This window comes from Actinia tenebrosa, unplaced genomic scaffold, assembly GCF_029948245.1.
Source record: "Actinia tenebrosa isolate PJP-AT-01 unplaced genomic scaffold, QUT_ActTen_1.0 PGA_scaffold4__44_contigs__length_22323623, whole genome shotgun sequence".
NCBI lineage: Eukaryota > Metazoa > Cnidaria > Anthozoa > Actiniaria > Actiniidae > Actinia > Actinia tenebrosa.
Window position 1 is genome coordinate 21,097,786 of NW_028292581.1, and position 27,584 is coordinate 21,125,369.

Here is a 27,584-nt window from a genome sequence, read left to right on the forward strand (position 1 = left end):
TTATTGGTTCAAGCTGTATCCATACTCATGTGTCTTTTCATGCGCAAAGTTAAACAAAAAATGATACTTTAGGGAATGACACGTGGTCTGAAATGGAAAACAGTGGATTAGGTCTATTATTATCGCGATCGATTTCTTTTCTCGCATTGCTGTGGAAAGGAAACAGCCCTTTGAGTAGTAACTACCAAAGTTAAAATACCTTGTGAGCTTGTGGTCGAGCTGCGGAACTCTCAAACAACTTTTTCGCTTCTTCAATGGCTGCGATCACTGACGGTGGACCTGTAACTCTAGGTATGGTATCAATAAGGTTCTTAAGCTCCTTGTCATCAACAAGTTGGTCACGCTCGTCGAAATTCAGCTTTGTTGTGGCAGTGTTGGAATAAACGATGACCGCGTAATGGATTTTTTTCGAACCATACTGGTCTATAATCATCTTGATCGTTTTCTTGATTTTGGAAAAGGTAGCATCAGCATCAGAGGTTGATGCCTGAATGGCAAATGCGATGTCGACTTCCGGAACCTGGATAAACTCTAAAATCATTTAAAACAAATAAAAGTCAGTCGTCGTTTTGATTTCCAAAGTAATAAATCTAAATTAAATTAAATTTAAATTTGGCGAAAATAAAAAAATGTATGGAGAGAATTTTGTTACGACATATTACGAAACATCAATTGAAAAGCGTGATGGGAAATTATGAGAACGAGACTATGTGTAACTTTTTGAGTCTTTCCTTTGATCAAGGGTTTCCTTTGGGTCACTCCAGCTTTTCCTCTTGGTTAAAAAAAACGCTATGTTTCAATCCGTTGTGAAAGTACTCAGCGATTGTTTCTGGGTTTGATAAAAATAATGAAACAGTCAAGTGGAACTTAAGGTGCTGACACACGGTGCAACATTGCATGCAACATTGTATGCAACATTGCACGCTACAGGACTGTTGCAGCGTGTCTACCCCAAACTTGTTGCACGCAACCTTGCATGCAACAAATCTGAAGTTGAATCGCGCTCTACTCTTGCCACATTAGGCGCAACAAATTTCATCATGTGAACATGGCTGCAACATTACCTGCAACATTTTGAAATTTCAAGCCAATCAGCTTGCACCAAATTTATAACTGCTGACCAAATATCTTATTGTATGCTCGATGTTGCGTGATTTTGTTGCAATGTGTGTCACTCCGATTCAAATTTGTTGCTTGCAATGTTGCACCGTGTGTCAGCATCTTTACGTGTAGTCAAACCTAACCTAAATAAAACACTTACTTTTAAACACTTTAACCATAATTCTTTTGCCCAGTCTCTCAGGACTCTCTCCCTTGTTTTCTTTCAAGACATTGTTTTTCTCGGGTGTCACGTATTCCAGCTCGTCCATATCTGCCTCGTTGCCAATGGCAACAGGGATTACTTTTACCATATCTTCTTCCAAGGGTCTCGCTGCTCGTATGATTTGGCCAGGTGTGTTACCAGACTTTTTGTCTATCAAAACCACCAAGACTTTCCTTGCTTTAGGGCGGTCAGGTGTTTGATCAAACAAACGTTTTGCTTCATCAAGAGCCTAAAGATAACGATCTTAAATGTCACAATATATCGAACAATCCTAACTCAATTGTTTTTCGTTGCGGTTCAAAATATTTATAATTATAGCGAAATTCATTTTATTCTTTTCTCCTCCTTTTGAGGTTTAATACAAATTTGAACATTAATAATGCACTCAACAAAATCACTTGATTCTGATTGGACAAGAGGAGTACAATTAAATCACAAATTGTACTTTGTAGATTCCCTGAATTAAATTCCTCAATTTTGTTAAGTGTATTATAGACAAAAAATCGCACAATCTTCTCGTACAATTCGGAATTTATAGATACTAGTGATGTTTTGAAAGTTCTCAAATTGAAATCGCCTAAAGGGCCGTCCAATTTTGAAAACTTTCAAAACATCACACGCGCCTATAAATTCCGAATTCTACTCGAGATCGTGTGATTTCCTATACTAAACATCTATTATTTGATATCTCGAACTTGGCCTATTTGGAAAACGTTCCACCCAAAATAAAAAGGTATAGCTTAAGATTTTCAAATTGGTTCAGTTAAGTCCCCTCCATACCTTATCTACTGCAGGAGTTCCTGAAGGTTTAGGCAAACCAGCGATAAGACTCTTGAGGACTGCATCAGTAGGTAAGAAATTATTCATATTAAAACGTACGGTGGCGTCTGAACCAAACAATATCACACCATACCGAATCCATTCCATACTGTATGTACTGATTATGGAGTTTACAACGGACTTCATTTGCTGGAAGTTCCTTTCCGAGTCTGTTGCAGCTGCACTGATCGCGAAGACAAGATCTACTTCCGGTATTAACGGGATCATCAAATCTGAAAAAAAAATAAATAAACAGGAATAATTGAAAGACGTTTGGGAGGCTAGGGCAGAAATAAAGTCATGTGAAAGTAAAGTAAGCAGGGGCTGCCGTGTATCGTTCGGTAACGTGAGTGAGGCATCGATGTTAGTAGCCCGTCAAGATTCCAAACACACAGAATCAATCCACAGGAAGCCCAAACTCTGTCGTTGTAACAAAACAATATATGCGAGAAAGTGTTTTAACATTTATACACCGATTTCAAAAAGGGTGTCATCGCCAATTATTGTTAATATAATTTTGAATACTTGTTACTATATTTCCAGAAAGGTAGATTGAATAAACTGATTGATTGATAAAGGCGATAGACGATAGGCGAATAGCCATAGGAGATATCCAAGAATAGCTGTGATGAATTGTGTTTCTGCTTCTTATTCTCATCAAAAACATAGACCTTAGTGTTGAGACTACTGATTCAATGTGCTTTGTATTTCCATGTCGGAATGACCTATGACCTATCGCCTTTGGCTATGACTAGTTATGAAATAGGTGTACGAAGGGGCTTAGAAACTCGACTCGAATGAGTTAGGAGTGAAAAGATGGACGACTGTTAACAGTCTAGTCATCCCCCTTTGGAGTTCAAAAATAATCGGTGAATATACTTACTTTTCTTGACTTTTTCAACAATCTTTCTGCCAAACATTTTCGGGTCTTCAGTCTTGGGAATCACCATTATATTATCCTTCAAGGGCGTGGTACTCTCGAGCTGCTGGGGCTCAGCGTATCTTCCAACAGCAACCGGAATTACACGAATTCCTAAATACTCTAAAGGCTTCGCAGCTAGATTAATCTGGCTTCTTCGTTGTTGAGCATCGTTATCCACAATAACTACAAGAATTTTCTTCGCGTAGGGGCGAGCACCTCTCCCTTCGAACATCGTTTTCGCAGCTCGCATGGTTCCTATAAGATCTGGATCACCAGAACGTCGTCGTATGGAATCGATTTTCATGGTCAGTATGTCCTTGCTCGGTAAGGCCTCTCCAAAATCTAAGACCTTGTAAGGCTGATCGCCGAATACGATTATTCCATAGCGAATGTTCTTGGTGCTGTAGGCCGAGACGATAGATTTGATGGTATCTTTCATTAAAGTAAAAGTGGTTGAAGCGTCAATGGATGTGGAGCTGATGGCAAATCCAAGATCAACTGCTGCAAACTCCATCGGATCTGATGAAAGAGAAAATGTTAAGAGAGCGCCAATAACTATTTTCTTGAAGAAACGCTGTTGTACACTCTAAAATCTTGTTATTCAGAAAGTTTAACATGTTTGGAAGTGGAGATGACCGATGAAAGTGAAATCAAAGTGTTAACCCAAAGCAAAAATTTTATTTGAAAATGAGGTTTAGGCCTTCATTTGCTTATTTCCCATATATTTTCTATAAAAAAAGCCTGACAAAGCAACATTCTAACACAAATGCAACAAAACATCTTTCTAAAATTGAAAATAGCGCTTCAAACAGGCATTTTATCATAGTACATCAGTTTCTAACTGCTTAAAAAAGGTTTCGAAAATTGGGTCAAACCTCATACGAAAGTCTAGTTTTTGGCGCTTTTTGCCATTATTGCTCATAATTGAAAAAAATTTCCTCTTAATTCTAACTATGCAGTGCTACGCGCTGATCAAGGTAACCGTGTCGTGCCATGATTTTTCACAGATAATCTTTTACGTCCACCTATGTAAAAATGATCTACAGCACCTTTATTAATAACATCGATAATCCTATCAGCTGTATCATCAGGATCATCATCACTGGACGAGTCTATTTTATGATGGGGAGACGTCGCTGTATCAACCAGTTCCTTCTTATCGACTTCATCGCCAACACCCACAACTATAAGTTCAACTTCGTTCTCCTCTATCTCTTTCTTGGCTAGTGCTGCACGTGAGGAATCTCCAGATGATTTCTTGTCAGTGATCAGGACCAGAACTTTTTGGGCGTCTGGCCTCACGGCGTCACTTTCGAATAGTTTTCTGCCTGTTGGATGGAGTCGTGGAATGATAAATAGATAAATCAAACTGACGAATCAAACATGTCATTTGAAGGGAGGCCGGGATGAATGAATAGATTGAGAAAGGAATAGATGGTGGGAGCGGAATTAGGGACGGAAGAATAAAAGAGTGAATGAACGAAAAACAAAGAAATAAAAAGAAAGGAAAAAAATAATATTTTATTATAAAAAAAACTGGGTCGAGAGTTTCCCAATAATAAAAGTCAGAAAATTCAAAGTTAACCATTTCACGTTTATGTGAAATAATGATGCTGTTCATGTGCCAAGCAGAGATCGATTGGCTGGTGACACAAAGCAACTTGTAACAATCTTGTGTGGAAATAGTTGGCATATCACATAACATCATTATGGATCTGCTAATAAACATGCATGAAATATCACTAATACTAATATACAGGGTTTTCAACATGGGTCGGAGATCGGAGAATAATACTAATATGTAGGGTTTTCAATAGAGGTCGGAGATCGGGGATCGGGGATCGGGGATCGGGGATCGGGGATCGGGGATCGGGGATCGGGGATCGGGATCGGGGATCGGGGATCGGGAATCGGAGAATGCGCCCGTAACTGAACGTAATATTCTCCGGCTTTATCAAATTACCATTGATATCTTATAGCTAATAGTAATAACAAAAAAAAACTTGACGCGATAGCTTAGTAATTTGTTAAATGTTCACTCGGTCTCCAGGACTCCCTAGCAATTATTATCTTCTATTATTTCAAAACTTAATGAAAACCCTAAATATGAATACCTTCTTCTAAAGCTTTCCCAATCGATGAACCTCCAGAACTCTTTGGCAACACGTCGATGAATGGAATGAGTGACGATGGCTCGGTTATCTTCTCCTTGAATGAGATTATTATATTAGCATCATCTTGAAAGGTCATCAGGGCATAACGAATACGATTGGCTCCGTATCGGGTTACAACACTCTTAATGATGTCCTTCATGTGTTGGAGAGCTGCATCTGCATTGGACGATGCTGCACTTATGGCAAAGGCAAGATCTACTTTGGGGATCCTGCGAGGCTCTGGACAAATAAAACATTGAAAAACATTGTGAATAAAAAGCACAACACATAGGCCAGCTAACCCAAACCATGCATAAATCTTAATAAACCCCCACAACACCCTCCATACCAAAAAAACGCCTTGATGTGGAATATAAAAAAACCTGCCGTACATAAAATATACCTCTTTGAACCAGTTCGGAATTCAAGTATAAGACCAGTTCGACGCCCCACCCACCTCCCCGCGGCGATGAATTAAGCGATCTTCCCACTGAGATCTACCTGCTCGCTTCCGCCTCAGAGGTCATCTCCCCATAACTTAGTATTATTCAAGGCATTGAGTGTGGGAGCTCTCAGTGGGAATATATAACAATTTGAATTTGAGTTTTGCGTGTTGGGTTAAGGGAGGAAAACTAATAAATATTATTATTTATTATAATAATACTACCAATGCTAATATAACCATGGTTTAATATTATTACTAATAATGATATATTTTCGAAGCACATTTGTACATATTGGAAATGCGCTTTACAAGTAAACTAGCGGTCATCCGCTCATCGTCATCATCGCCACCGTCACCATTACCATCATCATCCCCATTGATTACCATTCTCATCGTCATCATCATCCCCACCGTCACCATTACCATCATCATCCCCAACGATTACCATTCTCATCGTCATCATCATCCCCACCGTCACCATTACCATCATCATCCCCATTGATTACCATTCTCATCGTCATCATCATTATCACCACCGTCAACATTACCATCATCATCACCATCGATTACCATTCTCATTGTCATCATCATCATCACCACCGTCACCATTACCATCATCATCACCATCGATTACCATTCTCGCCATGCCGTGGGAAGTTATTAAAGCATTTGAGGATCGGCACAACACTCCAGAACACTTCGCTACGCGTCGTGCTAGTAGATATAGAATAGGGGTTCTGCGCCACCTGAATGAGGTTCCAGTGAGGTTCCAATCCTGCACCCGGTGCCACCTGTGCGAACCGGTGCTCTCCCCCATACCCTACTCCGGACCCGTAATAACGGTGACGTCATGGCTATTCTTACTACCCCGTGTTTCTAGCCATGTCTATTCTTAGTTTGCTGGATTGCACCACATCCTATATTTTAGGTCAAAATTTGATCCTAATAAAATGTTCTGATCCAATTATTCATAAAATATAGTTTTTCTGTCACAAAGCCTACTTTTAAAGGATTAGACTCTTTTTACTTTATGCTTTTGTTTCACCCTAAGTTGACTCATCGAAAAACAAACAATTAAATGACTTGCCCAAGGAAAAAGAGCAAACACGTTTTTCAAAAATCTTTTTTTTTTTTTTTTATTTATTCATAAAACGCTCGATGAATGTGAATACAAAAAAAGTTTAGTTACAGCTCTTTTCATTTTTTAACTAAGTATCATGTTTTGATTGTCAGTATATATTTGTTCAATAGAAACACCCGTCACTTGAAACAATAGAGAACTGTGTTCTGCAAAATTTGCGAGTCAACAAAAACCTACTAGATATCAAGACCACGTTTGTAAACAATAGAAGATTCAACAAACACAGTGTTTTGATTGATTTTCATAGTTCAGTCACTACAGCTAAACTCCGAACTACACATTTTGCCAGTCGGGTATCGACTTGGCTATCGCTCTCAATCGTTCTGATCGTCGCGGTGGTTTTAAGATTTTACCAAGATATTTATCTGAATCTTGATAGCTAATCCACTTCATAGATTTTTCTTTGCTTGACGGAGGGGTTGGTAGGAAATCAGGTGGAGGTGGCAGGGATTGTGTTTTGGGGGTGCTGAATGAGGAGGCAATTGAAGAGGGTTGATCAAGACTAGTCGTGGTTCTTAATGGAGTGGAAGGAACCTCCGGTGAAGCTGAAGCTCTCGCTCGATTGAGTTCCAGAGCAGGAGTTCTAATTTTTGAGGTTAGCCGCTCTAGGAATGAAGGCGTTTTAGCTTTGGGTGTGGTGTAGCCGCTATCAGTGAGACTTGTTGAAGTAACATTTTCTGGGGATGTTAGACTAGTGGGGAGACTGGGACTTGTCAATGGTGGTACCTGTGGTGATTGCACCATTTCCAGCATTGAGCTGTGGGGCGAACCACTTCGAATTTGCTGTTGTAGATTAAGATATCGATCGTATAGCTGCGAATAATTTTTGATTTTTAGTTCCGCAGGGGTATTGGAATCCCTGAGAATGCTAGTCATTTGCTCATCTAAGTTCTGCATTGTTTTTAATATAGGCAATTGTAAATAGCTTTGACGTTCGAAATAGTTAGCAATAGATTGCGTGACATCTGACTGTCCACCACCAAGTTGCGATATTGCTGTTTTTGACAGCTTCGTCTGCAAAGCAGCCAGATCATTGGGAAGAACATTCGTCCGAAGCCTGCATTCTTCTGGTGTGTTTGGTTTGAGATCCACGAAAAGATACCCATAAGGTCTTTGTACAGCGGCTTCGTACTCTTGCACAAACTGTTCTGTTTTTCCTGGGTACATTTGTTTTCCCAATGTCATCATTTGTAGTTTGTCTCTTGGGTTTTTAAAAAGAACAAGGTAAGCCGCATTCAAACTCAGGGTGCGCATGATTTTTCCTTGAAAGTAGAGATTCTGCATCAGGAAAATAACACTGAGGTTGCGATGATGAGATCCTTTGGTAAATAGGTTCATGATTCTCTTGTCGTTGGATGTCTCTGTCATTTGATCGTCAATTACAATCACATTATTGATTTTGGGGTCGAAATAACCATCCTCGTCAATATCGTGGGGTATGCCTTTCACGAACTCGATCCCGGGAATGGTTGCTAACATGTGTTCGTAAGCAGGTTGCCATTGTGCGTAACTCCATACAATACGCTGTGGTGATGGATTTATGACTTTTGTTGCATGTTCAAGCAAATTCTGAACCCAGACCGTTTTTCCAGATCCAGTCATTCCAGCTACCAGAGCAGTGAACGGATGGAGTAACTGAAACCTGTCACATTTCGTGTGATCTTCAACATTTTGAGGCAATGGGTACGGAGTGAATCGATGACTGCTTTTTCGCATTTGTTCTTGACCGATCCAATACTTTCGTTGCGAATTGTCCAACTTGTGAGTTCGACTTAAATGAGTGTATAAATTCTTTTGCTGCTTTTCGCAAATAGGACAGAACCGTGTCATCGTGCGTCTTTCGAAGAATGAGGCCAATTCCTATAGGGAGCGCCATTTATACGAATTCAGGGATTCTAGTCTACATAAGATTCTAGTGTAGATATAAGAATCTAGTAGAGTCTAGTGTAGAGTCTATTGTAGAATCTAGTGTAGAATCTAGTGTAGAATCTAGTGTAGAATCTAGTGTAGAATCTAGTGTAGAATCTAGTGTAGAATCTAGTGTAGAATCTAGTGTAGAATCTAGTGTAGAATCTAGTGTAGAATCTAGTGTAGAATCTAGTGTAGAATCTAGTGTAGAATCTAGTGTAGAGTCTAGTGTAGAATCTAGTGTAGAATCTAGTGTAGAATCTAGTGTAGAATCTAGTGTAGAATCTAGTGTAGAATCTAGTGTAGAGTCTAGTGTAGAGTCTAGTGTAGAATCTAGTGTAGAATCTATTGTAGAATCTAGTGTAGAGTCTAGTGTAGAGTCTAGTGTAGATAGTAAGCAACCAGTTGTATAACAAATACGATGGTTCTTTCCGTTGTCATTTCATTTGAACAAACCATCCCGAGAGAAAACATGTCCGTCTTACTTCGTGATAACTTTGGCTATTTGCATCTTTTGACTAAATGTCCAGAGCATCAGAGAAAAGTTTTGCTTGCAACAGCCACTCCCGAACAAGTTCATGTAATGTGTGAGGTCTGTCATAATTTATTACAAGGAACAATTCCCATATCAGAAGGGCAAAAGGAAAGATTGAGACCGCACAAGGATGACATAAGAGAGTTAGCTCATGGATCAATACCATTTAAGGCCAAGGAAAAAATTCTGATTCAAAAAGGCGAGGGCTTGGTGGGGGAGGTCTTGCCTCCTCTAATGAGCACTCTGAGTCTTTTACTGCTATAAAAAACCCAGCCAAATCCCAAGAACTTCATTTTACTAGTAGAGGTCATCATGAAGAGAAGAAGAGTTTCAGAAGAAGAATCTGCAGAACCCGAGCTGAGCGAAGATTCCTCTAGCGAGGAGGAGCAATTTTCGAAATCGGATGAGAATGAAATCAATCGAATGGCACGACAGCTCCCTAAAAGCATACCGCGACAAAAGGCACATGATTTACTTCATAGCATGGTAGCATCCAAAGATATTTTGTATTGGAATTCCCATGGAGAAATGACTCATCATCAACGTAGAATTCCACTAGCCAACATGAAAGAATTAATCGAGTATGCTTTGTTACCTTACAACCCAGAAGTTAACGCCCCAAGAGGGCTCAAGACTTTTACCAGTGGATTGGCAGAGCTTGATTTGGACAAGAATCTTATTCGCAACAAAATACTATTGGCAGATCTGATCGCCAGGCAACCAGAAGATAACTATGATACGGATGTTAGCAATAGTGAAACTGAAAGTGACAATGATGCTGAAGAATCCCAAGAGGAACATGACAGCGAGGACTCAGAATCGGAGAGTGAGGACGAAGAAGAAGAAGAAGAAGAAGAAAGAGAGTGTCACGCTTGTCAAGAACCCAAATCGTTTTTAAAGATATCAGTGGCACAATGCCCGAATTGCTGTTGGCACGAAGCGTATCACAGTCCTCAAAACGAATTAGTCGTGTGTGATGTTTGCATACACCCTTTTGTTATCAGTGCCAAAAATACAAAACAAATGTTTTATCGTTGCGAAGACTGTAATTTAATGCATACACTTTCTTTAAAATCAAATACGCTAAAACCGCTTGTTATGACTCAAAATCCTGAAGTGCAAGACGAATGATTCAATTATTTTCTGACGCAGACTCTGATGGCCTCCTATGATTGTAAAAACTTTTTTATAAAGTAGAAAAAACGATTGAGAGCGATAGCCAAGTCGATACCCGACTGGCAAAATGTGTAGTTCGGAGTTTAGCTGTAAGGACTGAACTATGAAAATCAATCAAAACACTGTGTTTGTTGAGTCTTCTATTGTTTACAAACGTGGTCTTGATATCTAGTAGGTTTTTTTGACTCGCAAATTTTGCAGAACACAGTTCTCTATTGTTTCAAGTGGCGGGTGTTTCTATTGAACAAATATATACTGACAATCAAAACATGATACTTAGTTAAAAAATGAAAAGAGCTGTAACTAAACTTTTTTTGTATTCACATGCATTGAGCGTTTTATGAATAAATTAAAAAAACTAACCCCCGCGTGCTTTATAACTGGACATGGACTTCCTGTCAGCTGAAATGTTTAATTGACCAATGGAGAATAGGTGCTTCAGAAAGATCTAGAATCATTACTAGCAAAACAATAAAACTTCATTACGCTGTGACATTCAACTTTTTAAATAAGCGATTTTTCTTTCTTTTTTTTTTTTTTTTTCTTTTTTTTTCTTTTTTGCAAGGTGTCAACCAGATTAATGAATTTCAAAAACCTCATTTACAGCGGCCTTTCAATGCTCTCCATTTTCAATCATCCCTGTACATTTATTTAGACTAACTTGTTCGTTGTTGCGTTACAACTTTCAATTTCTGCATGAAAACAACAGAATAAGGTTCCAACCTATTACTTGAAACTGTTTCCTAGTAAGTTGAAAATGTAGCCTTTTGAAAACATATATATTTGCTCAGGAAGAGATACAATAGAAGGCTTGGATGAAAAAAAATAGCTTTTCGACAAGAAGTAAAAAGTATACAACTAATATTATGAATTTCACTGATATTTGCATTACAAGTTGATTAATGATTAAAAAGCATCACGTTTAACCAATCAGATTGCATGATTTTGAAGTGATTACAAACTGGATATATCATAAGGGAAATCTCCCAACAGTATGATTATCATATAATATGAATATACCGTGAAAGAAAGAAAAACTAAAAAATTATCAACAAGGTAGTGTTTTTAAAATTAACATTTGCAGTCCACGTTTACATGGCTTTTCTCAAACTTGAAAACACAATGCCTGATTTTCAGATAATATTCAAATAACACAGAATATAGTGGTAGTGCGTGTGAGGCGAACCTCACGGAAGAGCCCCGTAAGCAGAGTGATTTTTCCAAAAAATGAATATGAAAGTTAGAGAAACCTCTTACATCAGAGACTTTCAAATCAATAAGGCGATTATGAAAACTGTCGCCGACCCCACGCTGATATATACCAAATTTTCAATATAGATGCCTTGCCCTTGCCAAAATGGCGGCCGAAAATTGAAATGCATCAAATTAAAAATGCATCAAAACCAACACCAGCACTGAAAAGAGCACCTTTATTTTAGTAACCCTACGAAGATTAATTATGTCAGATGTTTTATCGGCCGAGAAAACTTAAGCTGAAAATTGGCAAATTTACAGACGCTTGTATGTCTGTTGGTATACGTTATACGCGGTATATCGAAACCTAAAACAAAGTCTTGGCTGATCCAAGCTATTATAACAGTTTTAACAAAGCATTTAAAAAAGCAAGTGAATAAGAACACTGAAACACCGTAAAAAAAATTCAAAATACTGAAGATTGGAGTTTTTTTTGTTTCTCTTTCTTCTCTTTCTTTTTCTTCTGCTTCTGCTTCTGCTGCTGCTGCTGCTGCTGCTGCTGCTGCTGCTGCTTCTGCTTCTGCTTCTGCTTCTTCTTCTTCTTCTTCTTCTTCTTCTTCTTCTTCTTCTTCTTCTTCCACTTCTTCTACTTCTTCTATTTCTTCAGTCTTCTTCAAACCGCAATAATTCAGTCCACAAGGTTCAAAATTTAGTTGCATTTGTCTTGTTGTCGGGTTCTTGTTTCTCCTCTTTTTTCGGTTGGCTTTTACCTGAAGTGAACTGTTTGTCCATGGACTTACACAGGGACATTCTTCGTAATAAGTATGTATATCCACCTCGGTATTCCGAGTCAAAGAAGGCTAACAAGCATGGATTGACTGCGCTATTGCTATGTGCCAAAAGATACGTAAAAAAAGACAAATGACATGGGAGATCCGAAGATCCATGTATTGGGATAGCGATAAAATACAACAACCAGCACAGCACAAATGCAATAGCTATTGAAATTAACATCTCAATGAGCCTCTTTCCTGCTTTCTGCCTTGCTTTTGTAGCTTCTTCGTTATTCCCTGGAGACTTCTGCCGGCAAAGTTTCCCGATCATGATCAGGTACAGAATTACTATCAAAACTAAGCATATAATGTAGAGAACGATAAAGAAACCTCTGTAAAGTGTTGCCAAGCGCTGGCCAAAGAGATTGGAAAATCCTGACGAACAGATTCTTAATGGCGGCTTTCCTTCGCTGGAGAAACGCACGTTCGGGCTGATCAAGAATGGCGAGCGAAGAATACCAGCCAAGATCCAAATAAGAACCAGACTTGTGATAGCAACACGCCTTGTCGTGATTCTCTTAAGCGGATACATGACGGCGCAGAACCTATCAAAGGCTGTGCCAAATAAGGAAAAGATAGAAGCAAGTATTGAAGCGTGGTGTAGAAATGAAACCATACGGCAAAGTACAAGACCAGGAACTCCTTCCACGAGCCATTCAAAGCCGTAGAAAAACCGGACCATCGTACGAGGCATGTACACGACCGTAATGACCAAATCAGCGATGGCCATGTTCATTAAATACAAATGTACAAACTTTCGCTTCCTAGAGGTTCTTTGAACTGTTATCACAGTTATTAAGTTCCCCATGAGTGAGACTAGGAAGATAACGATGTACACCATCACACGGGCTGATTTCAAAGTCAAAGGCTCGCCAGCAAAACAAATCGGAGGGTTAACAGATGTTGAGTTTAAAAACGAATGATTCCCATTCGGGATCTGCTCCCGAGCAGCGTCCATCGTGAAAGTTATTCACAGTAAGTGATTCATCGCTTTAATTGTCGGTTTTATGAATTGATATTTGAAAGTGAAATTCATTTGCATAGGAAATTTATTATATTTTTCAATGGAAAAAAATTCAAATAAGAAGATTTACAATTAATGAACATAATGAACAGAGGTGCACATTTTTCCCACCAGGATTCAAGACAAGGTTCAGTTACAAGAAAAAAGCTGATGGACGAGATGAATAAGGATTCAAAAGTGAGGCAAGAAAAGACGGCGAAGACGCATCTCGTAGTAAGAAGGGGGGAAAAGTTAACTGCGATATAAAAAGGTTAATTAAAAAATATGGATTTTATCCCATCAAGACCTTATCATTGTCACAAAACAATATTTTTTCCTACAAATCCCATCTGGAGCTCAGAATTTCTCTTAGCTCTTTAGTTTCATATGGCTGTCATTTTTGTGCACATTTTCCTCACCAGGGGTCAAGACAGGGTTGAATTCCAAGGAAAAAACTTGTGGTCGATATGAATAATGATTTAAAAGTAAGAAAAAGAAGAAAACGCACCTGGTACAGGAAAAAGAGAAAAAAAAGTTAACTACGCAATAAAAATATTCATAAAAAGTTGAATTTTATCCCATCAAGACCTTGTCACCAGTTATTAATATTTTATCCCAAAAATCCCATCTGGAGTTTAGAAATTTTCTGTGCTCTTATATCACATGGTTGTCATGAATAATTTCATTTCATAAGGCTTTCGACAACTGGTCACCAGCAGCAGAGAAGAAAATAAATCATTTTTAACAACAACAACAACAACAACAACAACAACAACAACAACAACAACAACAACAATTAGGTGTTTCTTTTTAGGTACGACCTTAATATTATTATAAATTTGATAACCGAGCATCGTTCCAAAGATTGTACCCTGATGATGGCCGCTTAGCCCGAAAGCTCGGTTACTAAATTTATAATGATTTTAAAGTGCACCTACTACCTATTTTTTCCGATCTGGAGTAAAGCTGTAAGTCACAAAAAGCAGCTCTTTGAAGAAAAATTTTTAGATTAATCAAAACGGTAAGTTTTTGGTGCTCTGTCAAAGATTGGAAAATATACCATTTTAGCCGAAGTAAGTGGACCATGGCCGTAATTACAGAGGAGTTTGGGTCGAGCGACGTGTGACGTCACCACAGACCAACACAACCACAGATTACCACAGATTTTTATCAAATTTCTTAATATACATGTTTTATTTCCAAACACTAATGGTGTCCTTCGTATCACTCAGAGGTACCATCGTTTCCTTCTGGCAAATATTCTCCTGAATCGGACTGCTCAGAACAGTCAAAACATTCGTCCTCAACATAGTATTCATCTTGTAAGTCACAAGATGTCTCAGACTCATCAGAGTCCATCTTCACGAATTTGTCTTCAACAAGCTTTTTTGTCTTTCAAAAGTACTCGATTTGTTTACTAACTTTCAGGCACCAAGCAACAAGTCATGGCATGCGGTGACGTCACACTCGGACCTAGCTACTCATCTATTATAACAACAACAAAGAAAATTATTTACAGTGTTCGAACATCAAAATGCATTTTCAAATGCGCATTGCGATAAAATTTTATAAATCCAAAAAAAAACTAGCCTTTGAACTTGTAAGAAAGAAATAGTAAAACATTTTTTAAACTTCTTGTATATTCACTTGTGTAAAAATATTAAATACACGTTTGAAGTTTTTGAAGTTTTTCTTAAATTTCTTATGTTTTTCTTTGAATTTCCTAAAAGAACAGATGACGAAAGGCAATCTTTTGTCGAAGTTTGAAATAAAAAAAGGAATTATTTCAACTTATACAAAAAGCGTGAATGTGTTTGTCGATACAGGTAAGTTAGGTAAATTAATAGGTAAGATAGGAAGAAATTTCACGCGCGTTTGTCAAAATAAAGGATTTTGTCAAACACAAGTGACATCTATCCTTAATTCCACAAATTCAATTTTGTAAAGGACAACGTGCCGCAGTGAATCGTGATAACAAAAGCTTATTTTTATTTCAGTCGGTTGAACTTAGCAGTGAAGATGAACAGGCTTTTTCCTCTTAAGATATTTTAGTGTTTTAAAGTTATCCTGATTTTTGTAAATGACTTAACCTTACAAAAGTTTTAGCTTCGACCGTTAACTCTTTCCTTAACAGCAAGCATTCCCAAGAGAGTTGGGATGCTAACAAGGGATGCTTATGAGAAATATTTTCAAAACAACAAATAGACGGCCAATTTGATACCAACGCTCCCCCGAGAGGCCTCGATGACGTAACGTGCAATCGAATAATTCGGTCAAAATTATCGATCCATCTTTTGACGTAAACAAAGTCTAGAATAATTTATCATATCGTTACGATGTGGACGTGCCTCAAAAAAAACCTTATTAAATATCTATGCGAAAGCCAAAACGATTTCTTGGCAAAACTACTCCAAGACAGAGCGGGAACGTGTGAGAAGTTTAGTTATGGAGCGGCTAATTAATTAATAAGTATGTCTATAAGTCACCTGCCATGCATATCATTCAAATAGATTCAGATAAATCATTAAGAAAAGCAGAGTTTTTTTAATAAAATCAGGTCCAAAAAAAGTTGTCTGTTTTCTTTATACGTTAATTTTCTTTCACTCTATTTCTCTCGTATTCCTCACTCCCCCCGACCCTCTTTTTATCATTATTTCCTTTTCATTTCTGCTTTTTAACACAATAAACTTCACCGAGCTTAATTACTTCTGTCAGACAACAGACAGATCCTAATATCTAGACGCCTTTACTAACAGCATTATTACTGTTTATTACTATACAATCTCGTACCCAGAGCCTGCCTCTCTTTTGGCTTGCGGCGAAGAACGAGGGCTCTAGAATAATCCTTTTTTTCTGGGTACGAGATTGATTCCCATACAACTCCATTTGGAATTGATACCTTCATTTTCTTCGTTCCTTTTTCGAATAATTTTATATAATAAATGAGAAGGTTGTATATGTTCCATGTAGAAAAACAGTAAGTAATTAAGACTCTCGAAATTTGTGTTTTGTTCGGGAAGTACTAGGAAATATTAGCTACAAAAAAAAAATGATTGCAGGAAATCAAATCGAATGGTTTGGAAAACAAGGAAAATCTAGGAGACAAATGACTTTCTGTCTGTTAAATAACTATACAAGAAAAAATAGTAAAGAAGATTTCGGAATATATAACTGTGTAATTTACAGACTTGATATATTAATAGTAATATAATGATACACCTATTTCATTGAACGTTGTTATTCCCAAAGGCGATAGTCAATAGGCGATAGGCGAAGAGCAATTAGGTCATTCCAAGATCCAAGAATAGCTGGAATGACTTGTGTTTCTGCTTCTTATTCTCGTCAAGAACATGGACCTTAGTGTTGAGACTGATTCAATGTTCTTTGTATTCAACAAAACCATTTCCATGTCGGAATAACCTATCGCCTATCGCTTTTGGCAATGAAAACGTTTATTGAAATAGGTGTATATTTAAGGCGTCCATAATTCCTGCACCTGGCTGTATGTGTGTCTTTTTTAAAAGTTGATAAGGTTGAATCCTCGAAGGCAAGACCGAACGGTGTTCTGGGTATACATATTGCAGTTTTGCAGCTCTCAAAGATGGATAGTTTCGGTACTGAACAAAGCCAAACAATACCAACGGTTAAATTACAATAAACAAGAAAAAAGCACTTAATATCGTTGTTGTTTGCAAGTAACTGTTATTGTTCGGACAAACACAGTGTTAAAGGCCATTTCTGTAAAGAAAATTCATGTTCGATGTCAGTTTATGGTTCTGTTTTAGTTATAAAGCAAAAGGCACAATTTCGTGCAAGTTATGAAATAAATATACAATACTTTGTTTTTAGTTAATATTCTTTCTGTCATCGCCCTATAAAACAGTGCTTGACTGACTAAACAGTTCAAGAAATAGCGGCAAGTTTATTTTGAATTAGTGCATAAAATAACTATTCTTCTACTAAATTCTTATCATACAATTCCTTACTTCAATAATATACACTTATTTCAATAAAGTTAGTCACCTGAAAAGCTATAAAGCTGAGGCCTACAAGGAGTATATGGGTAGATTCATTTTACACGTTCAACCGCTTGATAACTGTTCATGGACTTGCGAATCTTTTACCGGTTACAGTCTCACCTCTTCTGAGCATCATCGAGCTGCAGTTTGTATTAAAAAAGCTTTGTATATATATGCTTTTTTGATATGAAAAGTTTCCCATGATACTCAGTGATCTCAGCTTTCTAGGTTTTTGGTGACTAACGTTATTGAAATAAGTGTATTACATATGTGCCATGACTCGTATAACCGAACTGATGGCGGGCCGACATACTAAATACAGATGATCAATAGTATCGAGTTTAAAATCCTGCTGTTAACTTATAAAGTCATCAATCGCCTTGTTACTAATTATTCATCTGCCTTGCTCCAACCTTACAAGCAGAAGCGCAATCTGAGGTCCAACGATAAACAACTGCTAGTTGTTCCTGCCTCAAAAACATCAATTTTTGGCAGCAGAGCCTTTTCTATATGCGCTCCAAATTTGTGTGGGACGAAATCCCTCTGGATATAAAGATATCAATATCTGTTGACATTTTTAAGAAGAAACTTAAGACATTTTTATTTAATTCTTAGATTACGTTTTGTTTTTTTGTTTTCTGTTGTTTTTTGTTTTGTTTTGTTTGTTTTTTTTTGTTTTTTTTTTTTTTTTTTTTTTTTTTTTTTTTGTTGGTTTTTTTTTTTTGTTGTTGTTGTTTTTTTTTTTTTCCTTTCAATTTTTTGTTTTGTTTTGTTTTGTTTTCTCTCTCTCTCTCTCTCTCTCTCTTCTTTTTCACGTATTTATAGTTTAATATTGACAACGACTTTTTAAGTACCTTAGGAATCTCAATGACATATATTTTTTCTTCCATTTTTAAAAAGCATTGAGAGTTTTAAATGCGTCGTTTTAAGAAATAAAGTATTATTATTATTATAATTATTTTTATCCGTTGCGACCGTAAAAAGTCATTTATAAATACATAACTCTCTTTTTAGAATATAATATATTCTTTAACAAGTCTAACAAGCTTCCAAAATTAAAATTGAAAAAAAAAACACTAACAATGTTAGGTGCAACAGAGTAGATTAAGTCCATCAAATGCACCTATTATCAGGATAAAAGAATCTTCGACTTTCGTAAAATGTGCTGATATTTGAATGTATAATGATTAAGGCATGGAAAAACCTTATTGGTTCACCAAACCATTTACTCAGCAATCAAATCACAGCGTATCTATAGACGTTACCATTATTGATTAGTGATTACGTTTATGTACAAGTTGTAATAGTAGATTTCAGTTTCGTAGTAAAATAATAATTTTATTTTTAAGATGTGCCTGAATCGGATCAAACTAAAATACTACACCCTGGAATTTGCAAGTCTGCAATTAGTACGCGTTTTAATGGTACTCACAGAAGCTTCGGGGACACTATCTGTGTACTCGATAACCTTAAAACAAGGAGCAATCTTGTTAAGAATTGTTTTGTAGCCTCTTCTGTAGCGAAAATCAAAAACAGCCAAAATACATGGGTTTAGTGCGCTGTTGCTGTGTGCGAGGAAGAAGCGAAAAAACATTGTTTCACAAGACAGCGGTCGAGGTAAGATACTCAAAGCAAAAAAATACATAAACCAACACAATATGAAACAGACTAGGATTACAATCAACATGTTCAGCAGCTTTTTGGATGCTTGTGCTCTTTTAGCACGTGCTGCATCATTACAAAGTACTGGTGGATCATTTCCTTTCAGTTTCAATATTGTTACAGAATAAAGAACGATCGTTGTTACTAAAAGAGTACAATAAATTGCAAGCAAAACGCTGTGGTAAAGCTCTGTGTGTTTCCCAAAGATTCGTTTGAGATTTCCCGAGCAAGAAAAGTAGTAGCCATTGTTTTTCAACACGGCTGAGATGGCATACGGCAAACGAAGAATTCCAGCGACGAGCCAGATACAAACCACGATTGTTTTTCCAACACAGCTTGTCATGATCTTGCGTAATGGGAACCATGGCGAAAAACCGATCCAAAGTTGCTCCAAGAATAGTAAACACAGACACGAGGATGGACATGTGATGTAGGAATGGTACAGTTCGGCATAGAATCAGACCAAATGTTCCTGTAACAAGCCACGAGTTACCATACAACATCATCACCACCATTCTTGGCATATACACCACTGTGACAACCAAGTCTGCTATGGCCATGTTGAGCAGAAACAAATGGACATTCTTCATATGAAGCCTACCTCTGAAGACCACTGCGATGGTCATGGAGTTTCCCGCCAGAGATACCAGTAGTATGATAACATAAGCGAGTGCACGGACAACAGAAGCATCTTCAAAACACAAGGAGTTTGCTTTAGAAGCGTTTATTGAAAGGTTGAAAACTGGAACCGCAGTTGAAAAGTTTAGCGTCAGCATCTTCACAGATAAGTTCCTGATCTCGCGCATTTTCAAATAAAACTTCGATTTTGAAATGACCTCTTCTTAATCTAACAATTGTTTGGTTATGTGGCACTTTTAAAACAGTACCTTTTTTTCTGGAAACGCGAAGAAAGAAAGTCTGAGTGGAGAAAAAGCTTTAGCAAGACACTTGGGTGTATTTATGAAAAGGCAATTCCTAAACAAGTTGGCTTTTAATTATATCATAATTTTAATTAGTTCACGTTAGACGTTCTAAGCTAATTAAAAGTCTGTTGTTAACAGGTGAATAAAGGTTCCGGACCATGAATAAGATTGAGACCTGTTAATTTATTAAAACATTAAAACAGTTATACCACTGTTATAGCCCCCTAAAGACAACCTAGAGTCTCGAGTCTACAACATATATAATTTACTTACGGCCCTCTTGTATTTGAATTTTTTTTTTTTTTTTTATTTTATTTTTTTTTCTTTTTTTTTTTTTTTTTTTTTTTTTTTTTTTTTTTATAATGGGAACATTAATTGTAAATTTATTTTCAGTTATCCTATTTTTCAGTTAATAATTTTAGATATTTTAGTGATTATTGCTTAATAATAGTTTAAATTTTCAGTAATCATATATTGTAATATTTGTATATATATTCTTAGTTTTCTTATATCTTTAATATCACATTGTAGAGCGCTATTGGGCATAATTTATATTGAAAATAGCGCTATATAAATAAGTAAGCTATTATTGTTAATGCGCCAGTACAAGATGAATACAACTTTTGATCTTCAGAACGGAAACCTTCAAACTGTCGTCTGTGGGTCTAGAAAAAGTCAATCGCTTTTAACGATTTGTCGACAGTAGTGGGAAAAGGGACAACTACATGATTTTTTTTTTTTTTGACTGTTAAAAGGGTGGACAAACATATGATTCATATTAAAGTTGATGAAATTGTTTATTACGGGTAGTGGATGGAGCCGATGAAATTGCGCAGTGGGCTTGCTGCGACATGATCAAATGAAAGAAGCAACTCCTTCCAAAATAACTCCTAGATTACATTATTCAATGAAAAACTCAGCCATCTGTTCGTTGGAGAATCGAGAAAGAACAACTTTGAATGGAGTAGGTTTGATTCGAAAATGAAAAAGAATCAGAATATAAGAATTATGTTTTTTTTCAAATATTCCAGAAATATTAATAGCATCAATCAATATATTCCTCGCTGTTCCTCTATTAGAGTAGGCTAGGACTTTACAAGTTTGTTAATGGCTCTACTAAGACCGTACTAGAAGCACGGGTGGTCGTTAGTTCTCTCCTGTGCTTCGAGGGATTTTCTCCGGGTTCTCCGTTTTTCCTCCCTCCGTAAAATCCAACTTCATTCCAATTACAATCAGTCCAGTGGAAGAAGAGCCTCTCTGCGTGGAAGAGACACTTTCTAATTAACTCCCATGCATTTATTTTTTAAACGTGCTTTTCCGTTTTCAGCTTTATCATTTGTGTAGCATTAAAAAATAAAGACATAATAACCATGAGATGTGGGATTAAGATGACAAAATGAACTTAATAAAAAATACGTGATAAATAGAAACCACGTACTAAGTATTGAAAATAGAAAATGACTCAAAATGCGTTTATTTCCACATCACATAAAATATCTAGAATTCTGAATCGTGGTTAACCTAAGAAAGGAATATAGTTCTAGATTATCTCAGATGCTTATTCTCACATTTCCGAGCGGAAAATCCCAATCAAAGAGGAATCATAAGCATTCATTGAACCTCTTATAAATTCGCCACAGACTTATCCAAATTTGAATAGCGACATCACGTTCTCAGCGGTTAAAACCACTTCGCAAGATGATATCACAAGATACTTAGAAAAGTACCTCAAATAAGTTCTGTTTTAAAAACCAGTGACAACTGAACCTGAGTTTTTTTTGTTTTTTTGTTTTTTTGTTTTTTTTGTTTTTTTGTTTTTTTGTTTTTGAAAAAAAAAGCCTCGTCATTATTAGGTACTTTTAAGTAAAGTAGCATATTATCAAAAAGTCAGAGTATAAATTAATATTCTCATTTCGTTTTCATTTCCATATTCTCAATGCTTTTATTTCGTTAATTTGATTATTTTCTTTTCAAATCGATTATCAAAAGTAAGAGTTTGTTCCAATATTAAATACTATACTAAAATTTGGTTGTGAAAAGTTCAGCATCAGGGGGAAAAAATCAAAATAAGTTTCAGTTTCAGTTTCATTTTCAGTTTAAGTGCAAAATAATTTTTGCACTGCATCATTTTACAAATGAAAAGTCTGAATCTAAGGTAGAATAGCCCGGCTGCCCGCTAAAGAATATTTGTAGCAGTGTAATACTACCTTGTAAAATGGATTAAAATTTACGGTGTATCCCAAAAAAGCGTGGCATAATGAAGAAATAGAACACAAGAGAACGTGTTATGTGCAGTTGTAAAGCACGCGGGGATTAGCAGAACACAAAAGAAGTGTTAGGTGAAAGAACATAGTCGAGTCCTTCTCAACTCTTCTTGAGTGATGGATCTGCCTATCCTCATTTCCTCTAAGGTATCAGGGAACACAAAATCCAAAATTGATCAAAAAGATCGATTTTAACATTTTGAAATTTTCTGATAAAATACATAATACTCTTTTCAATCACGATTATTAATGGCGAGTAATAAAAAAAATAATTCCCTTGCGTCGACAATGGCCTTATTAGCAGTCAAAACCATTTTTGCGTTTTTCTCGTCCAGTTACTCGAGCATTTTGAGTTCCTTTTCAAAGGAAATTTGACCGATTTAGCTGAAATTCTGTGGATGTCATTTCGGATAGTTGTTCTTCAAAAGTTTGCCTTCAACATACCAAAAATCGCAGACATACTTTCGACATGAGATATATTGCGATCTCGGAAAGGTAATAAACAATAGAGTACCGAAAACATTTAGGATTTTGGTGACATCAGAAACTGCATGTAAAAATATGATATGGTGAAAAATTTCAGAGCGATAGAGCGAGGCACGGCAGAGATATAGGTAATTTAATACGAAAATATTCTCATACATTTTCTCTTATCTAACGTAACGCGATCGGAACCAGTCCAAAATAAGAGAAAATGTATGGGGCTTTTTGGAGCTTAAATGCCCAATATATCCGTTTCTAAAGCTCGGAAGCGCTTTAAAGTTGACAGAAATGTAGACAATGGTCTTTTTTTTCTTGAAATATGAACATTTCAAAACTGAATATATCCTTTTCTAAAGCTCGAAATCGCCTTTATAAGTTGGCAGAAATGTAGACAATGGTCTTTTTTTCTCGAAATATGAACATTTCAAAACTGAATATATCCTTTTCTAAAGCTCGAAATCGCCTTTATAAGTTGGCAGAAATGTAGACAATGGTCTTTTTATCAAATATTAAGAGGGCGTCTCTGTAACAGCGTGCCACTCGATCTGGGCTCGAAAAATAGATTTCTTTTATATTCCTATCATCGAAAGTACTATCTATCCTCACTACAAAATTGCAGTTAGAATTGTTCTAAATTCTTTTTTCCACCCGCTATGCGAATTTTTGCCCATCGACCCCAAATCAGTGAAAGACGCCGATTTTCGAGGTCGGCCGAGGGCTACTTTCAAAGTCTGTTTTCTCGGGTTTCTCTGCACATTAAAGCTATTTTTTCTATCCAGAACTTTAGTCTAGTGTAACTTCTGCATAAAAACAGTAATAGTTTTTTTTTGGAATGCGCGAATTCTGAAAAATAATCCTAACTGATCGAGACTACTGAAAGCGTGACGTGGAAAGCTAAGATTATGAGACCTCGAATATTGCAAATTTCTCATTTGTGGCACCTAACCCAGCCCTAAAATATCATTCAACCTTGAGATAAGAAGCTATTTTATAGATGTGTGCAATAAAATTTGCGGCACATTGCGTTTCTACGAAATAAGCTAAGTTTCAAATTGTTCTATTTTCAGTTATTTCCTTGCGTGACACGACAGGCCGTTGGGTCTGTGACGGCTACTTCTTTGCTCGTTATCCTCAATACCATTACCTAAAATATAATATGACGAATTAAACCTTAACTTTACAATATTTGTCCCATTATAAAAGATTTCAATGATCTACGGCTTCATTTAATAGTGTTTCTATAACCTGTTTTGAAGTTTCACCGCACAGTAATTTTTGTAATTTGAATATCTCGAGCTCCTCGGGAGGTCAATCGTTATTTGTTTATTTAATCATAGTAAAGAAATCCTCGCTTAGTAATATCTCGAAACATCCTAAAAAGATCCAAAACTGAGAACTGTTCTTGTTTGTAGAGCTGAATATTTCTAGTTTTTTTAGTTAAAGGTAACATATCATTGATATCTTTGTCACTAGTCATTTAACATTCTCAACGTTTATTTCCTTTATAAATTATCCATCATTTTCTATTAGTGAAAAGGTATTTCGTCCTTCCGATATTTTCGAACTCCATATACTATCATTTTTTCGAAAAAATACTTTGCAGTCTTGACTGTTCTTCGGCTGAGACGACGATTTTTGCAACAGGTGTAAACAAACGTATGAAGTCATTTATAACTACAGAACGAGTGATTGTGAAAATTATGATCATATAGGGGCGGCGGTTCGGAAGTGGAGGTTGCGGGTACTGGCTCCTCCAATACTTTTTAAGATATAGATCTACTCTGTAGATATGCTTCAAATAAACCATTATTATTATTATCATTATTACCATTATTCAATCAATCAATCAATGTATTGCTCATTTCTCTTAGAGAAACATTCAGCTCTCACTCTACCCGAGTAAGTTCAACTACTTTGAAGCCAAGCTATTATGGTTGCGTCTAAAGCATTCTTTCAAAATCTGTGATGGTTGATATTCCTGAAATCTTTGGTAGATTGTTCTTATTGATGCTTTTATTGGACGACCTTTTCTCTTGTTGTTGTTTTGCTGTATTATCATTATCATTATCATTATCATTATCATTATCACTATCATTATCACTATCATTATCATTATCATTATCATTATCATTATCATTATCATTATCATTATCATTATCATTATCATCAAAAGAATATTTGCGCCTGGTGAGCAAAATACAGGGAAACTATGAAAACGTGGCCACGTTTGCCGTTTGCGGGGAGAAAAAAAAGTCAATCTAAAACTCTCTAATGTTTAGCTTCCGCCATTGAAGGCTGAGATCTTGTTTCTTTGATATAGTAGTCGCATAGATCGTACGTGTCATAATGCACTAGTCAATTGAAACCCCGGCACTGAACGGGGACGTGACGCGTTTTTGATGTACTTTTAAGAGCATTATTGCACCCGGGGTTCGGGGATTTAACGAATGGTTTTCTCAGCGGGGAATCGAGCGGGGATTTTAACGCTCGTTTGAATATGTCAGCCTGGAAACAAGAGGTCGGCCATCTTCAAAAATACCGAAGAAGGCGTTGTGATTCCAAGCACAGGCAGCCCGTAGCCTAGTACAGGACAGTATGTTCTACACAAAACACATGCTCAAAAAAACTTATAGCAGTTTCTACCTATACACTTTTACACTGAACTCCACTGATAAGAACCTTTCTTAAAATTGTAGCCTTATAGGTTCTTATTATCCTTTTTTCGCGGGGGTCGGGGGTCGGGGGTTTCAATTGACTAGTGAATAATGGGGTGTTGCAGGCCAAGGCTATCCTCAATTTCTTGTAACAGATTTATACGTTCTGACTCTCGAATTACATCCTGAATGTCTTCCTCGTCTACCAAAGATCGTACATTTTCCTGAGGACTGGTCACGGTAATATCTCGTGCTGTGGATTTTTTTCGCGAAGTGGAAAGACGTGAAAAGAATCGTGCAATCTGGGTCTTCGATAGCCCGATTCTTCTCTTTCAAAGCGCCTTTCATTGTTCTCATTTCTCGCGCACCACATTTCCGCGGCAACTTGTTCAGGGTCTGCTTTTCTACCAGTCCTCTCACCCAAGTCAAACTTTGCTGTCAAATACGATCGCACATTTTTCTGTAGAGCAGCTCCGGCTCTTGGTTTTAGAGCCCAGCCCATGCTAAGTGTTGAAGGTGTCTCTTGAAGAAGTGATATACTGTATAAGAAGTTTCGTCTGGTTCTCGGCGGAGCCCATCGTAAGTAGGTTTATTTCTCTCTGATAATTTCGCTCTTAGATATATATTCGTATTTGTAATTATGGTTATTTGTATTATATTAAAGATGTATATTTAATTAAAAAAATTATGCATTAGTTATTTTGTTTTATTTTATTTTATTTTATTTTATTTTTTTGCAAGAGTCTTCAATTTAGACGTCCTAGTCTAACTCACTAGTATTCAGTACAAACACATAGATTCAGTATTCCAAGTACTACTAAGTATAGAGTTGAGCAATAACACAGTGAAAATAACGATGCTAACGCGGGCAAGTACATCCTTCACTTACAATAATATGAATAATATGTTACCTTCAACTAAAAAAACTAGAAATATTCAGCTCTACAAACAAGAACACTTCTCATTTTTGGATCTCTTTAGGATGTTTCGAGATATTACTGAGCGAGGATTTCTTTACTATGATTAAATAAACAAATAACGATTGACCTCCCGAGGAGCTCGAGATATTCAAATTACAAAAATTACTGTGCGGTGAAACTTCAAAACAGGTTATAGAAACGCTATTAAATGAAGCCGTAGATCATTGAAATCTTTTATAATGGGACAAATATTGTAAAGTTAAGGTTTAATTTGTCATATTATATTTTAGGTAATGGTATTGAGGATAACGAGCAAAGAAGTAGCCGTCACAGACCCAACGGCCTGTCGTGTCACGCAAGGAAATAACTGAAAATAGAACAATTTGAAACTTAGCTTATTTCGTAGAAACGCAATGTGCCGCAAATTTTATTGCACACATCTATAAAATAGCTTCTTATCTCAAGGTTGAATGATATTTTAGGGCTGGGTTAGGTGCCACAAATGAGAAATTTGCAATATTCGAGGTCTCATAATCTTAGCTTTCCACGTCACGCTTTCAGTAGTCTCGATCAGTTAGGATTATTTTTCAGAATTCGCGCATTCCAAAAAAAAACTATTACTGTTTTTATGCAGAAGTTACACTAGACTAAAGTTCTGGATAGAAAAAATAGCTTTAATGTGCAGAGAAACCCGAGAAAACAGACTTTGAAAGTAGCCCTCGGCCGACCTCGAAAATCGGCGTCTTTCACTGATTTGGGGTCGATGGGCAAAAATTCGCATAGCGGGTGGAAAAAAGAATTTAGAACAATTCTAACTGCAATTTTGTAGTGAGGATAGATAGTACTTTCGATGATAGGAATATAAAAGAAATCTATTTTTCGAGCCCAGATCGAGTGGCACGCTGATACAGAGACGCCCTCTTAACATTTCTGAACGGAATTTGAAATTTGATGACGTCACACTTCGGTACTCTATTTCCTGCTGTCGTGGACCTCCACGAATATGCTTCGGTGAAATTCGAATAGTTCGCTCTAACTTAAAAGAATAAATGATTAAGAATTGATTTAAAAGTTTGCCGCTATGAAGAGTGGAATGCAAACCGGTCGCTAGTGGAACCTTGATATATTAAGTGTTTGTTTAGAGCACAGAAAGTTTTATTTCTATATTATTATCATCATCATCATTATTATTATTATTATTATTAT

General features: G+C 36.7%; 2 protein-coding genes across 2 annotated transcripts in view; both read right to left on the minus strand.

Moving 5' to 3' along the window:
• Positions 1 to 27,584, minus strand: part of LOC116301766 (uncharacterized) — a 142,179-nt gene that overhangs the window by 61,575 nt on the left and 53,020 nt on the right. Inside the window, exons 44-49 of the mRNA XM_089036878.1 lie at positions 5,180 to 5,458; positions 4,115 to 4,393; positions 3,027 to 3,584; positions 2,105 to 2,376; positions 1,262 to 1,553; positions 200 to 531 (exon numbers count right to left, since the gene is read on the minus strand). Coding sequence (XP_088893004.1) covers positions 200 to 531; positions 1,262 to 1,553; positions 2,105 to 2,376; positions 3,027 to 3,584; positions 4,115 to 4,393; positions 5,180 to 5,458 — 2,012 coding nt within the window. The remainder of the gene's footprint in view (positions 1 to 199; positions 532 to 1,261; positions 1,554 to 2,104; positions 2,377 to 3,026; positions 3,585 to 4,114; positions 4,394 to 5,179; positions 5,459 to 27,584) is intronic.
• Positions 11,835 to 13,408, minus strand: LOC116305360 (apelin receptor A-like). Its single transcript, XM_031715253.2, has one exon. The coding sequence runs from the start codon at positions 13,406 to 13,408 to the stop codon at positions 12,320 to 12,322; it is 1,089 nt and encodes a 362-aa protein (XP_031571113.1). The 3' UTR covers positions 11,835 to 12,319.

Bases quoted from the DNA above. Each gene is read 5' to 3' on its own strand.
- LOC116305360 (XM_031715253.2), bottom strand. From the start codon at position 13,408: ATGGACGCTGCTCGGGAGCAGATCCCGAATGGGAATCATTCGTTTTTA.